The 14,500-nt window shown below is 35.2% G+C and overlaps 1 protein-coding gene across 1 annotated transcript; it reads left to right on the plus strand.

Moving 5' to 3' along the window:
- Window positions 1–9,156: 9,156 nt before the first annotated feature.
- On the plus strand, window positions 9,157–11,086 carry LOC127088041 (metal tolerance protein 10). Its single transcript, XM_051028952.1, has 6 exons — window positions 9,157–9,403; window positions 9,506–9,618; window positions 9,704–9,949; window positions 10,041–10,121; window positions 10,299–10,529; window positions 10,687–11,086. The coding sequence occupies exons 1-6, from the start codon at window positions 9,214–9,216 to the stop codon at window positions 11,035–11,037; spliced, it is 1,212 nt and encodes a 403-aa protein (XP_050884909.1). The 5' UTR covers window positions 9,157–9,213; the 3' UTR covers window positions 11,038–11,086.
- Window positions 11,087–14,500: the final 3,414 nt, after the last annotated feature.

Consider the following 14,500-nt stretch of genomic DNA (forward strand, 5'->3'; position numbering starts at 1 on the left):
TAGGCATGAGGGCCAAAATCCCCACCGAGCACTTTATCTACTTCTCTTTCTTTCTCATCCTTTTGCGAGTAATCTTTAGATCTAACACCCATTTGAGCGAGAACAATCAAAACGGTTCCCATGGAGTACCATGGATGTAAGGGGTGCTAATACCTTCCTCTTGCATAACCGACTTCCTTACCCAACATATCTCGTTCCCCCGGGTTTTATCAATGTTTTCCCATCCTTTGGGGATAAATAAAGTTTGATGGTGACTCTGTTGTATGTTCGAGCGTGCGATACGTTCGGGTATATTTCCTCTAGTTTCACATATTATTCAATTTGGATCTCAAAAGAGCGAGACATGTGGTGTCCTATGGGGTCCTAAACTCAACAAGAGGTTTCACCTTGTTGAAGTACGCTTATGCCTTAAATAAATAATGAGTCATTGCAAGATTTTTTTTAACAACACATGACCCTTATTTATACAACTTCAAATTCATTATTGACCATACAAAATGATCGGTGCAATCACAGTCGTACAAAACTGTCAGCAAAATCTCAATCCTTAAATTTACACTATATGAAGGATGATTTTGAAAAATTCAATACTTTTATAACCATCAAATTTTTCAACATTTAACCTAGGGAGCCCTTTTCACACTTGTTGCAAGGTTGTTGTTTTTGTGAAAAATTTGTTTGTGCAAACATGATTGAAGAGATGAGAAGAGAATATACAAGTTTCTTTACATTTTGTGTTTGGATGGATAAACCCATTGCCTACGTACCATCTTATAAAAAGATTAGGATCAAAACCTCGTAGTTCGGGGTAAAAATCTCAAAACGAGTTGGTGAATTGATTGGTCCAAAAGCCTTGAGGTCTTTTGTTATCCAAGGGAGAAAACTCAGCCTAAAACCACAAATCCACCATGTGAGGATAGCTTTAACATGCTAGTGAGGGGTTAACCCTAGAATAAGCATGGAAGACTCATTGTCCATCACTAAGGATATAGGTGAGTATTACATCTACCACAAGGATAACTCAAACCTAATAGCTAAAGGTTATGGAAAATTTGATTAAGAAAGTGGCCATTGGAACCACAAAAAGACATTTGAATGGGTTATATTTACCAATTAGAAGTATATACAAAAATGGTCAAAGTTGACTTAAAGATTCAATTCAAAATAAGTGTTATGAAAAGAAGGTTTGAAAATCAAAAGCCTGAGGCTTAGGTTTCTAATGTTTGAAAACAATGGTTAAATGTTTGCACAAAAAGTTTTGGCTTGGGTTAGAGTGGAGAGAAGAAGAAGAAGGGCTAAAGTCCTAAGCAAAGAAAAAAGAGGGGGGATAAAGAAACAAAACCACAATGGAGTTCCTCTCTTGAGGTCATATAGATGATCCAAGTAGCTCCCATCCTTTGGAATAAGCAATTACAATAATAGTAAGCTCAAGCAATCAAACAAGTCTCTTAAGAGATCCCCAATGTATCTTGTGTCTTTCACTTTGGATGAACATGGCAATGGCCCTTCAATTTGAGCTCTCATAGAATTCCCTAGCACAAAAGCACACACATCAAAAGTCTCATGAAGTAAACGAAGGATGGCCAAGAGTGAGTTTAGAGATTTTGTCCATATTTATCATTAAGGTCCTTTTACTCCAATTTTGCATAGGGAATGTCCTAGAATCTAAGTCCATTTCTCCATTCTTTGCATAGGGTATGTCCTAGAATCTAAGTCCACTTCTTTGCATTTGGTTCTCAACAAAACACAAGCATAAAAATATATACACAATTATGTGCTCAAGTGAGCAAATGGCAAATGGCATTAACATAAACATGTGCTCAAGTGAGTAAAGAGAAAAACAAATGGATAATATATGCAAGAATAGTAAATTGCATAAAAGTAAAGAGCAAAAAGTAAATGTTAGTTGTTAATGGTTAGTGTTAGTAGTTAGTGTGCTATAAGGCAAATTTAGCGCTATGTTAAGCAATCGTAATTGGACTTATGTAGAAGTCACAACTATCTGAGGCCAGTCAATAATAATGAAGGCAACAACACAAGTTAGAAGTCTTGATTAGTGAACCAAGTTCCAACAACTTGCCATGCCAAAAAAGGAAAAGAGAATTGATCTTGTATTGGTTTAAGCCTTTTGCATGATTTAGAAAACAACCTATCCTTAATGCAAAGTCATTCACTTGATCAAATGATCAAGATGAATTAGGTTTGAATCAAGGAAGATTAAGCCTTCCTAATCAATGCTAACTTATCAACCTTCAACTCATTGATCAAAAAGAAAAAAGAAGAAGAAGGAAGAAGAAGATGAAGAATGGATAAGGAAATGGAAAGATCAAAATGCATAAGATGGAATAAGATGTACCAATCCATATGTATTGACCAATTGACATTGAAAGTCAAAGTCAAACAATAAGAAATCAGAAATGAGATGGAGATTGGAGATCAAACAATGAGCATAATATTTTTGGCATTTTTAATATTAAAATAAACTTGAATTAAAAATAAAAGAAAGGTCAAACTTCAAAATCACTTCAAATCAATCTTGAAAGGTCCAAGTAATTTATCCCAAGTTCAACAAGGTCAAACAAAGTTTGACAAAAAATTTCAGCATTTTTAAAAGTCAGAAACTATTTTTAATCAATTAAAAATGAATAAAAATAACCTAATTGGACTAAAATCTCAAATAAATCTCAAATCAATTAAAAAATTGATGAGAATATTTTTCATAGATTCATCATCATTCAAATAGGTTAGGAAAATATTTTTGTATTTTTTGAATATCAAAAACTATTTAAAATGAATTAAAAACAACCAGAAAAGAGAAAATTCATAAAAAAATATCAAATGACAAAATAAAAAAATAAAAAAAATCAGAATCAGAAACTAGAATTTATTTGGAGACTAATGCAATTGGTCCCATAATTTTTGGATTAAAAATGAGAGAGTTATGAATTTTTGAAATAAAAAGTAATTAAAGAAAATAAAATCAGAAATTAAAAAATGTGGAAAATCAGGAAGCGTTGGATCACATTCATTAATTGATGTGGCCAATTTGATGGTCCTGAAGCGCGCGCTCATGGTGAACCTTGGTCAAACGCGTCACACAAAGAATTAAAAAAAGTCATAACATTCAAAGGCTGAGATTGAATCTAGAGATGAGATCCAACGATCCAGATTCAAACTGGCAATGGACGGCCACCGGAGCCACCTTCTTCTCCGGTGAGCTTCCAAATTCCGGCCAGATTTGCAAGTTTTCAAACCTTCACCATTTTGCACGATCCTTATACCAAAATGAAGCTAGGGTGATGTACATCACCCCTGTAACCTTGAATCACACTCAAGATTCCTATCGGTTGAGAAATCTGAGGTGGAAGATTCAGGTATGAAAAATGCAGATCAAAGAAAAACAAAATTGAAGCTACCACTAGCTTGCCTCTCAAGTGAGGACTTCAGAAAACACTTTGGCCAGGCAAATGGATCAATATATGATGAGTTTCGAAGAAAATACCAGTTGGAGAACAAACTTGAATTCTGGAGATTTGAGCTCGATTCCTTGCTTGCTTTGCCAAAACACAAGATCAATGAGCTGAAGGATGAAGGTTTAGAAGCTCTAGATCCAAGGATTCAACCGGATGTAGTTGAATTTTGGATCTGAAAATTTTGAAGAAAAGTGAGATAGCTTCTTTGGTAGTGGTTATGGATTCAGTTGTGCAGCATCTTAGGCGCCATTAGGTTGAGAATTGAATGAAGAGGAGCATGTATTTATAGCTGAGCTTGAAGCAATGCAAGGCAACACTCGTGTGCATGAGAATTGGGTCCTCCATGCATGGGCCTGTACAGGCGCATGTGAGGCCCAAAAGCTGATACAAATGAATGCTGAACACAAACCAAGTTGAATTGGACGTGTAATTTGCATGGCATTTGCTTGTGTATCAAGATTTCATGTGAATTCCATATTTGGACCTAAATGTTCCCTTCTTCGAAAGTCCCATTTGGAAAATCCAAACATAGGCATGTGAGTAATGGTTGGAAAGGTTTTGATGTAAGTAACAATTGTTATGTTGGGAAAAAATCCATTTGAAGTGTGGAAATTGGTGAAATTGGAGTTTAAAGTGCAAGGTGCAAAACATGCAAAGGCAATGTTTCTAAATTTGGCCAATGTTCAAGCCCTTCTGTTTTGATGATGCAAGCCTCAAATGAAAAAACCTCCAACATAAAAGTTGTAGATATTTTCAATACAATCAAAATGGACTTAAATTTTGCATCATTTTGATTTTTGATGAAAACGTTATGGGCACTTGAAGTTGGACTTTTTTGCCTTTTAATGCATTTGGCCCAAAATGACCTATAATGTCTTGCATTATCACATGTATTTCCTTTGAGATTTTGAAATTTTGTTCAACATAAAATTTGAAGTAGACATCTTAAGATTTCCAATGCATTTGATCCCACCTCAAAAGCATAAAACATGAATGAGTTATGTCCTTGGCAAGTTGACCCAAAATTAGGGTTTTAGTCAAAATGACCTATAATGTCTTGGAATGGGAGATGACCTTCCAAGCTTAAAATCAATTTTTTATGAACATTAAAGTTGTTCATATTGTCCTTAAGAACATTTTTTTTTTGGAACCATCTCCATTTGACCAACACATAAAAAGTTAGGTCTCAGTGCATTTCAAAATAGTCAGATGAATTGACTGATCAACTTCTCAAGTCCATGACTCATATCTTGATGAATTGATGATTGAGGACACTCAAATAAGTTCAAATATGCATAAAATTATTAATTAAAGAACTTCCCTTGATTGTATTTGATCATGGGCTGAGGTTGCTTCAAGAGCAAGGCATTATGGTGCACAGATGAATTAGGGTTTCTTTGGGGAACCAAACTCCAAATCCTTTGACTTGCCTTGATCAAAATGATGAATTGAGATGCTAGGGAGGAATATTTGATGGATGAGAGATTTGGGAACCATTATCATGCTTGCTATCATCTCCTCTTGACCTTATCATTGCACAAAGGATCTCCTTGAAGCTTTTGACCTGGTGATTGCTCAAGCTACAAACAAAAGATGTTAGTGACATATTTTTGTGCTTTTAGTTAGTAAACAAAATAAGAAAAGCAATGATATACAATTCAAGCATGCTTGGTGATCTCGAACCACTCACAAGAAGGCCCTCCCAAAGGCAAAGGGAACCAAGATGCTAATGATCCTTGAGGCAATGCAAATGCAATGTTATGATGCCATGAAGGATCTTAGGGACAAAATTGGGGTCTTACAGTGTTAATATTTGGACATATTTTCTAAATGACCATTTTGCCCTTTAGGGGTAATTTTGGGCATTTTATCGATTTTTATAACATGATCTCTTAGGACTAGAACTTGACATTAGGATTTAATCAGTTCCTAACAATTGTATGCTCCCTTAGGGCTTGTACCAAGAATTTTTTATCAAGGCTTTGATTAACATGCACATGCTTCCCTAGGATTTTAGCATAGGTTTTTAATCAACTTTAGTCAACCAATGCATGATCCCTTAGGATAGTTTCTAACAATTACTAACTTCTAGATTAGGATTAACCTAGTTTCCTAAACCAAAATAAACCCACGATTAAATTGATCAAAAACAAATTTGATCAATTAAATCCTTTAAACTTGTATAATTCCACAATCTAATGTGAGTGACCAAAAGACCCTTGGTCACTTAATAAGACTTTCCTTCTAAGTTGTGGAGATCGAAGCCTCAAGTCAAGATCTTCAATCATGGCAATCCTCAGTCATACCAAGCAACGGATTATACAAGCATATCAAAGGTAGCATATTCAAGAGCTTGTTAAATCAAAGTTAGAATTGTGTGGCATGAGCCTTAAGCAATAGAGAATGAGTGGGACTGGAGTATTCCTACCCCCATTTTGAGTATCTTTGGGTATGGAACGTATGACCCAACGCTCATCGTATTCGCCTCTATTCATAGACTTTAGCACAATCCTAATCACACAATAGACGAGTCTCTATCTCTTCATAAAGAAATGCAATAAGCAAGGACTACATCAACAACTTATCAATCATGAATCAAGTTGTACGAGCCTTAAGCAATAGAGAAGGAGTGGGACTAGAGTATTCCTACCCCCATTCTGAGTATCTTTGAGTATGGGACGTATGACCCAGCGCTCATCGTATTCACCTTTATTCATAGACTTTAGTGCGATTCGAATCGAACGATTGATAAGGTCTTTATCAACACAAGAAACAACAACAAAGACTCTCCTTTCTCCACTTGAAAGTTAAGACGAGAATTACATGCCATGAGCCTTAAGTAGTAAAGAATGAATGAAACTGGAGCTTTCCTACACTCATTCTGGATATCTTTGGATGCAAGACGTTTGGCTCGTTGCTTATCATATCCACATTTACTCATAGACTTTAGTGTGATTCTTATCAAGTAACTATCAAGTTTATTCCACTATTCATTCAATCACTCAATCACATTCTTTTGCCTCCAATCTCTCCTTGTTTTCAGCCCTAGTGGGTTGAACTACGAAAGCTCTGATTTCCTTATTGCACTATAAGGATACGTAGGCAGGAGAATCCAGTTTCTTCGCGAGCTACCCTATTTATCAATCAATCATTATTTATTCATTCAATCTATACCATCTTTTTAAGATCAATCATACTTCTCCTTGGACTTCTTGTCTATCCTTTTGGGACGTCTTAACGACAGTCCATCTCCTCAATCGAGAGTTGTTTGGGCTACAACCCTAAACACTTAATTCAGTCTTTCTTTTTTATTTTTGGCTTTACCCTATAGTGGCGTCCTGCTAGTCCATGTATTGGTAAATGCCTACATTGCTCTTCGATTCAGAGTCTACATCCTTCTCGGATCCAAGATATTATCCTTCGTTGATCTCGAACTATTTGTTTCCCCAGCAAGTGATACTATTCTTTGTACTACAGTACTATAGTCATTCTTTGAAGTGGTGTTTGTCTTGTGAGCCCTTGTTGCTTAGACAAATGTCTCTCTCTATTCTCGTGGTTCTGAACTACGATTGCTCTGACTTTCTCATTGCATAATAAGAATACGTAGGCACGAGGATGTGAATCCTTGGCGAGCATATTTCTAATTATTCCTCTTTCGCCTTAGGGCATCATCCATATTTTTCACAATCCATTATCTACATTCGATCATAAATCGTTCACCGAGTGACATATTATTCCTTTGACATTGAAATACACTTTCTTTGGGATTCCATAGATACCCTTTCAGGACGTATAGCGAATAATCTGCATTTCTACCTAGAGTTGTTTGGGACTGTGCCCAAACACTTAATTCCTTCTTTTTTGGCTAATCACCTTATAGTGACAGTCCTACTAGTCCACGTATCGGTTAAAGTTGTTTCCCTCTATGGTACAAATCTCATTTCTCTTATGGATTCCGATACACTTTCACCTTTCGATTTCAAACAATATTTCTTCAGTCATTTATCACCAAGTATCCAATTTTGTGACTTTGGTCACCTCATTCTGTTCATCTCCATGATACATTCATATTCTACATTCATTCTTGAGCCAAATACACTACCTTTTTGTGCTCCTTCTAGCGTCACCTTGTAAACCAAGAGATGTTTGGGACCGTACCCAAACACTTATTTCTTCGTCTTTTTGGCTTTACCCTATAGTGGCGGTCTTACTAGCCCATGTACGTGTAATAGCCACCTTACTCTTGGGTTCATCTTTTCACCCTTGTTGGAGCTCAAAACACTATTCTTTGGTTCAGACCATACTTTGATCACACTTATTTTCACCTCCCACTACTAGTTCTCTGAACTACGGAGCTATGAATTGCTCATTGCACTATGAGGATACGTAGGCATGAGGGCCAAAATCCCCACCGAGCACTTTATCTACTTCTCTTTCTTTCCCATCCTTTTGCGAGTAATCTTTAGATCTAACACCCATTCGAGCGAGAACAATCAAAACGGTTCCCATGGAATACCATGGATGTAAGGGGTGCTAATACCTTCCTCTTCCATAACCGACTTCCTTACCCAGCATATCTCGTTCCCCCGGGTTTTATCAATGTTTTCCCATCCCTTTGGGGATAAATAAAGTTCGATGGCGACTCTGTTGTATGTTCGAGCGTGCGATACGTTCGAGTATATTTCCGCTAGTTTCACATATTATTCAATTTGGATCTCAAAAGAGCGAGACATGTGATGTCCTACGGGATCCTAAACTCAACAAGAGGTTTCACCTTGTTGAAGTATGCTTATGCCTTAAATAAATAATGAGTCATTGTAAGATTTTTTTTAACAACACATGACCCCTATTTATACAACTTCAAATTCATTATTGACCACAAAAAACGATCGGTGCAATCACAGCCGTACAAAACTGTCAGCAAAATCTCAATCCTTAAATTTACACTATATGAAGGATGACTTTGAAAAATTCAATACTTTTGTAACCATCAAATTTTTCAACGTTTAACCAAAAAAAAATCCGATAAAGATAGATTCTTTTTAAGAATCCGAAATACCATATTTTTTAATTAGACTAACAGATTTTTAATTTGTACCGGATATTTTATTTGTCCTACTAGATTTTTCGCCCGTACTTTTTAATAAATTTTTAACATGAATAAAATGAATACTATAAAAATATGTTGGATGTGAGATCAAAACGTAAGAGTGTTAAAGATAAATTCTCGGGACAAAAGGGCCGGGGATAGAAACTGAGTCTGGCCCAAACAGCATACCAAATAGATTCATAGATTCTAATAGTCCCTAACTTAAGACTTACTCGTCAATTTATTTATTATGACTTAAAAAGTTTGTATATTTCTAAATATTTTTCGTGAGTTCACCATGATCTTGCTCATGACACTGTCATCACCTATCTTTAACTTTTTTTTATATATCTCATTTAAGTAGCAGTTAAATTCTTCCCAAAAGTTATATAAAAAAAATTGAAGGTTAAAATGTGAACACTAAGGTACTTCCAAGTAAATATTCCATTCATACTAATATAAAACTACATCAACTCAAAAGTCAAAACTTCTTTAGAGGCATGTATAAGACCCATTCAAACAACACCTCTTTAATCAAGCATTCTCCATGCTTTCTCTTGTTACAATATTCCATACAATCTTTTATGCTGCTTCAAAATTCTATATATAAAGACTATAATAGTACATACAAATGATTATTAATACACAAACATGGCAAAAGTGACTGAAGTTAGAACTGATTCAACTGATTACAGAACGGAGCTTCTTTCTCCAAATATTGCTTCAGAGAATGTCTCTATGGCTAGACAACCTTCATGGAGGATCAGCATGGATGATCATCGAATGCCGGAGAGACAAATGGAGTCTCATTTTGGATTTGGATTATTCCTAAGAACAATGAGTACTTGAACTTGAACTTCAATTCAACAAACTCTTTTTGTTCCTATTTCATATTCATTTTTCTATATGTTTCTAAAATGAATTTTCAATGTCTATTTATCAGAAAGACAAAGGAGACTTGCTAACTATTATAAGAAGCAGGAAGTGCTTCTTAAAGGGTTCCAAGAAGTGGACTCATATCTTGATTTGGGGACATTACCTGGAAACTTAACCGAGGTAAAATGTAACGAAGCGGTGTATATCAGTTAAATTCTTAAAAAATGATTTCTCTGATGCATGAAAGGAGAACTTTTTTTTTCAGGATGAGATGAAGAAACTTGAAAGGAATGAGAAGGTGGCAATTTATTTATCTAACATAGGGAACATGATCTTATTTGTAGCAAAAGTTTATGCATCCATTCAGAGTAGATCTCTGGCTGTGATTGCATCAACTTTGGACTCATTATTGGATCTTTTGTCTGGATTTATACTTTGGTTTACTTCATACACTATGAGCAAACCAAACTATGATAAATACCCTATTGGCAAGAACAGAATGCAACCTGTGGTAAAAGCTTCATTCTCCTTTTCATAATTTAGTCTCCTTTCAAAAGAGTTGTTTGTTTTAGTAACTTTTGGTTTGCAAAATAAATCGACAGGGGATCGTTGTATTTGCGTCTGTCATGGCAACTCTCGGATTGCAAATATTATTTGAATCAATGAGGGAGATCATCGTAAAGGTAAAGAAATAAATAATGTATTATATAAATAGACATGGATCATCTTCTACGATGCAGCTTCTATAAGGATTTTTTCCTACTTTTATATAAAGCTGCACCGTAGAAGATAATCTGATATTGATTTTATAGACTAACATGTTACTCAACGTTAATCTACTTCAAAATATTTTTTGACAGGCTCAACCCGATAGGAATCCTACGAAAGAGAAGTGGATGATAGCAATTATGGTGACAGCCACGTTTGTAAAACTCGGGCTCATGATATATTGTCGCAGGTTCAAAAATGAAATAGTTAGAGCCTATGCTCAAGACCATTTCTTTGATGTCATTACAAACTCAATTGGTTTAGCCACAGCAGTGCTAGCCATCAAATTCTACTGGTGGCTTGATCCTCTTGGAGCTGTCTTGGTATGTCCTTCAATCCTCATACTTTAGAAACCTGTGTAGATTAGTCACAACTTAAATGTGATAAAACAAATAGATATTCTATTTAGCCACGGTTCAACCGTGATAAATATTTTATGAGGCCACGATTTAACTGTGACAAATATCAATGGTGGTGCAGATAGCTTTATATACAATAAGCAATTGGGCGAAAACGGTGATGGAGAATGTATGGTCATTGATTGGAAAAACTGCTCCACCAGAGTACCTTGCAAAGATAACATATCTATGTTGGAACCATGACAAGGAGATCAAGCACATTGATACATTGAGAGCCTACACATTTGGGTCAAATTACTTTGTGGAGGTAGACATAGTTGTGTCACAAGAAATGTCACTTAGTCAAGCACATGACATTGGAGAGACACTTCAAGATAAGCTTGAAATGTTACCTGAAATTGAAAGAGCCTTTGTTCATGTTGATTTGAATACTACTCATAAACTTGAACACAAACAACTCAAGGTGGCATAGGAAAATTCTTCAATGTTATTTAAGACTTATATAAGTTTGATTAGTGATTGATTTGATTAGCATATTGATTTTGTTGTATTAAAATTTTAGACAATGTTCTATGTGATGACATTGTTGGTTCGTCATCACGAAATTTATTTTTATTTGTCTCTGAAGGAATCGAATCAAGTGTAATAATAATATAAGTTGTTTTGCCTACTAAATACAAATTTCATTATTGATTGATCTTTTGCCCAAGTTGTTTTTTTTATGTAAAAAATTTAGAGCATTTGATAGGACAATGTACCTCTTTGTGAATGAGTTGATTCCTAGTAGGTACACAAATGATATTGTCTTTGTGAAGAACGTTGATGAAGGGAGATTGAGCAAAATATTGGGGAAGTTTTTTCATTATAGAGCATTGAACATTGTGGGTAGAGCAATTTTTTTGTGAGAAACACATCACATATCCACCCAAAATCTTAAGGTGATAGGTGAGTGGGTTCTCTCACTTATAAATGCTTCACACTAGTCACAGTTGACACATTCTCAACACTCCCCCTCAAGTGTGAGTCCACAATGCTCCCCCTCAACATTCTCTTGTATCGCACGGAACGTTTCTTATTCATCATCCTGACGCCGTTGACTTTCGATAAAAGTAACCCGGTCCCTTTCTGAAACCAAAGGCTCGTGATACAATTAATAAGAGTTCTTCTTCTTCCTCCAGCTCCGCATAATTGGCCTTCTTCTCCCAGTCAGGGCACTCATACTGAAAGTGACCCAACTTGTGACATTTAAAGTACTCAACAATTACTTTGTTCATAGATAGTCTTCCTCTTCCTCTGCCACGTCCTCCTCTGAATACACCTCTACCTCCTCTGCCTCTGATTGATCTATCATCACTGGTTATTTTCAATACATGTTCTTCTGTCTGAAATCCCTCCATTCTTTACTCATGAACCAGGAGGCTGCCATGCAGTTCATCATATAAGCCTACTTTCAATTTCTAATGAAGAACACAGTTTTCCTCTCAACATTTCTATTATTTCTAATTCTTACACAAAATAGATTTAATTTAAGTTTCTCTGCCTCCTTCGGATAGACATTTGAAGCTACTAGATTTGATTATTTTTCAGACTCTATCTTTGATGAATATAAGGTTGATTTCTTGCTCTACCAATCATGGAAGTATTTTCTTGTGCCCAACACCTATTGATCACCTAGTAAGTTTGTTATTAAGTTCTTCACTCTTTTGGTCCTCCATATTTTTTACTTGTATGATTAAAGCTGGGAGGCCTAGAGAAAACGAATATAATTGTCACAGCCCTTTATTAGGAATGATAAAACCCGTTATGTTACCATTGATGATCACTGAATTGTTCACATTCTACATGCAAAATGATATATAAACTATCCATTCTTGTTGAACCCCATTGGCTTTGATGTCAAGCTTGAGTGTCACCTCATCAATATTTCCTATAGTCTTTTTCTTTTGACACATTATAACGGTGAGCACCGTTTGAAGAGTGTGATGCAAATGGATATCTTTATTACTTAAATTTAAAATATGGAAAAGATGTCTATTTGTTATTTATAGGATAAGAAAGATGTTGATACTTGAAAAATTCAATTAATTTTGTATGAATGATGATAAATATTGTAATTGGTAAGACTTAGAAGTTAGAATTCAAACGGCTAAAAAAAAGGAGAAAACATTTATTAAGATTTGTAGTTGTGACTCATGTAGTACAACTATAACTTATATTACATATTAGATATTTTTTATTGAAAAAGTAATCCATAATAAATATATATCAGATTTAAGATGAATGAGCCCATTATATAAATTTTTCTTTAATTTGATTTTTTATAAGCAAAATTTTATTAGAGTATAGGGTACTCTAACCCCAATTATAAAATACTAATATAAGGATATTCAGTCCCAACACAACACATATTCAAATATTTTGAATGCATATCAATGGGTTTGAACATCATATAAAAAAGTCAAACTCGCAAATTATATTTCGCTTAGCTACATACCAAAACCAATCCATTAGTTTGATACTATCCACTACTTCATTTTCCTCCCTCGTGAATTCTTCAAACATAATCTCGTTCCTTCTTAACAAGATGCACCGGCACCAACCACACATTTGTTGAACATTGTCTTTTAGGCAAACTCATTATGAACTTTTTTTTTCCTTTCTTTTAACATGTGTAGTCTAATATAAACCGCTTGCAACACCCATAATTTTTTTTAGCAATCCTCTTTTCATCCTTAATAGTGTCTCTCACATCTTCTCACATCTTTAAAAACTCGAAAAATACCCTTCATGCGTCGGACGCATCCAGAATCACGTCAACCTTCTCTTTTATGAGATTCACTCCAGTTTTAAAAATATATAATCCGAAGATGCATCTCCGAAATATTCCATGCACTCATTTATGGGATTTTGTTATTCATTAAAATAACAACTCAGTGATATTTTTAGAGATGCATCTCCGAAAATACACAGCGGGAAAGTTGATGAAACACCATATTGCATGAGCTGCTTCTTCTTGCTAAAAAAGAAACTTTGTTGCAAAACTCTTAAAAAATTTCTCTCATTCTCAATCAACTTTTCAACACCAAAACATCATTCTTGTATTTCATCACTTCAAAAGGAGAAAAATAAGCTGGAATTGCAGGTAATTGTAACACCTCAAAATTTGTCCTCCTCTTCTTGGGACTAGTTTAGCATATTGCATTTCATTTTGTAGGACATTAGGCATTTGCATATTGCATATCATGTGGATAAACAAGTCATCCTCCTAAGTCTTTCGCAGAAGATGGAGAGGTTAAGAGATTCAAGTTTGAGGGTCTCATAAATTGATCACTAGCCATCTGAGGGTTTGTGCTTCAATTAGGGTTTTCTTGGTTCTTCAAGGAGGTTGAGTATTATTTTGATTTGCAAGGATATATCACCATCATCATGGTTTTGTCATCCTCAAGGTTTCAGAATTCATGCTCATGTTCCTTGAGATCAGGGTTTTGACATCTGGTCAACCTTAATCTGTGTCATTCTTCCAGTCAGGGATTCTCAAGGAGATGAGGTATTCTATGGATAGGGGGATCATATGATTATTATGTGAAGCTTGCAAGAGCTAGGGTTTCATTTTGGAGTCAATTCCTCAAGTGGTTGAGGCTCAAGCTGATCAGAGCACTTCTAAGTCATCTGTCAACCAGAAAGTCAACATAAAGTCAACTGAGGGCTAGGAGGTGGAGAAATGAGTTTCAACATCTCATTCAGGTCCCAAAGAGGCTTATTCATCATGTCAAATGCATATCTTGAAGAATTTGAGGTCAGATCAAAAATTTCCAAAAATGGAAAGTGACCTGTAATTGAAAGTTTCCAAAAATGGAAAGTTTTTGGTTCAAATTCAACTTGATCTTACATCATCAAAGAAGATTCAAATGAAATTTTGTCCAACATGAAAGTTG

This window comes from Lathyrus oleraceus, chromosome 5 (genome assembly GCF_024323335.1).
Source record: "Lathyrus oleraceus cultivar Zhongwan6 chromosome 5, CAAS_Psat_ZW6_1.0, whole genome shotgun sequence".
Classification (NCBI taxonomy): Eukaryota; Viridiplantae; Streptophyta; class Magnoliopsida; order Fabales; family Fabaceae; genus Lathyrus; species Lathyrus oleraceus.

Coding starts and splice junctions, on each gene's coding strand:
- LOC127088041 (XM_051028952.1), top strand. CDS start 9,214: ATGGCAAAAGTGACTGAAGTTAGAACTGATTCAACTGATTACAGAACG. Junction 9,950..10,040: donor AGAACAGAATGCAACCTGTG/GTAAAAGCTTCA, acceptor ATAAATCGACAG/GGGATCGTTGTATTTGCGTC. Junction 10,122..10,298: donor TGAGGGAGATCATCGTAAAG/GTAAAGAAATAA, acceptor ATTTTTTGACAG/GCTCAACCCGATAGGAATCC.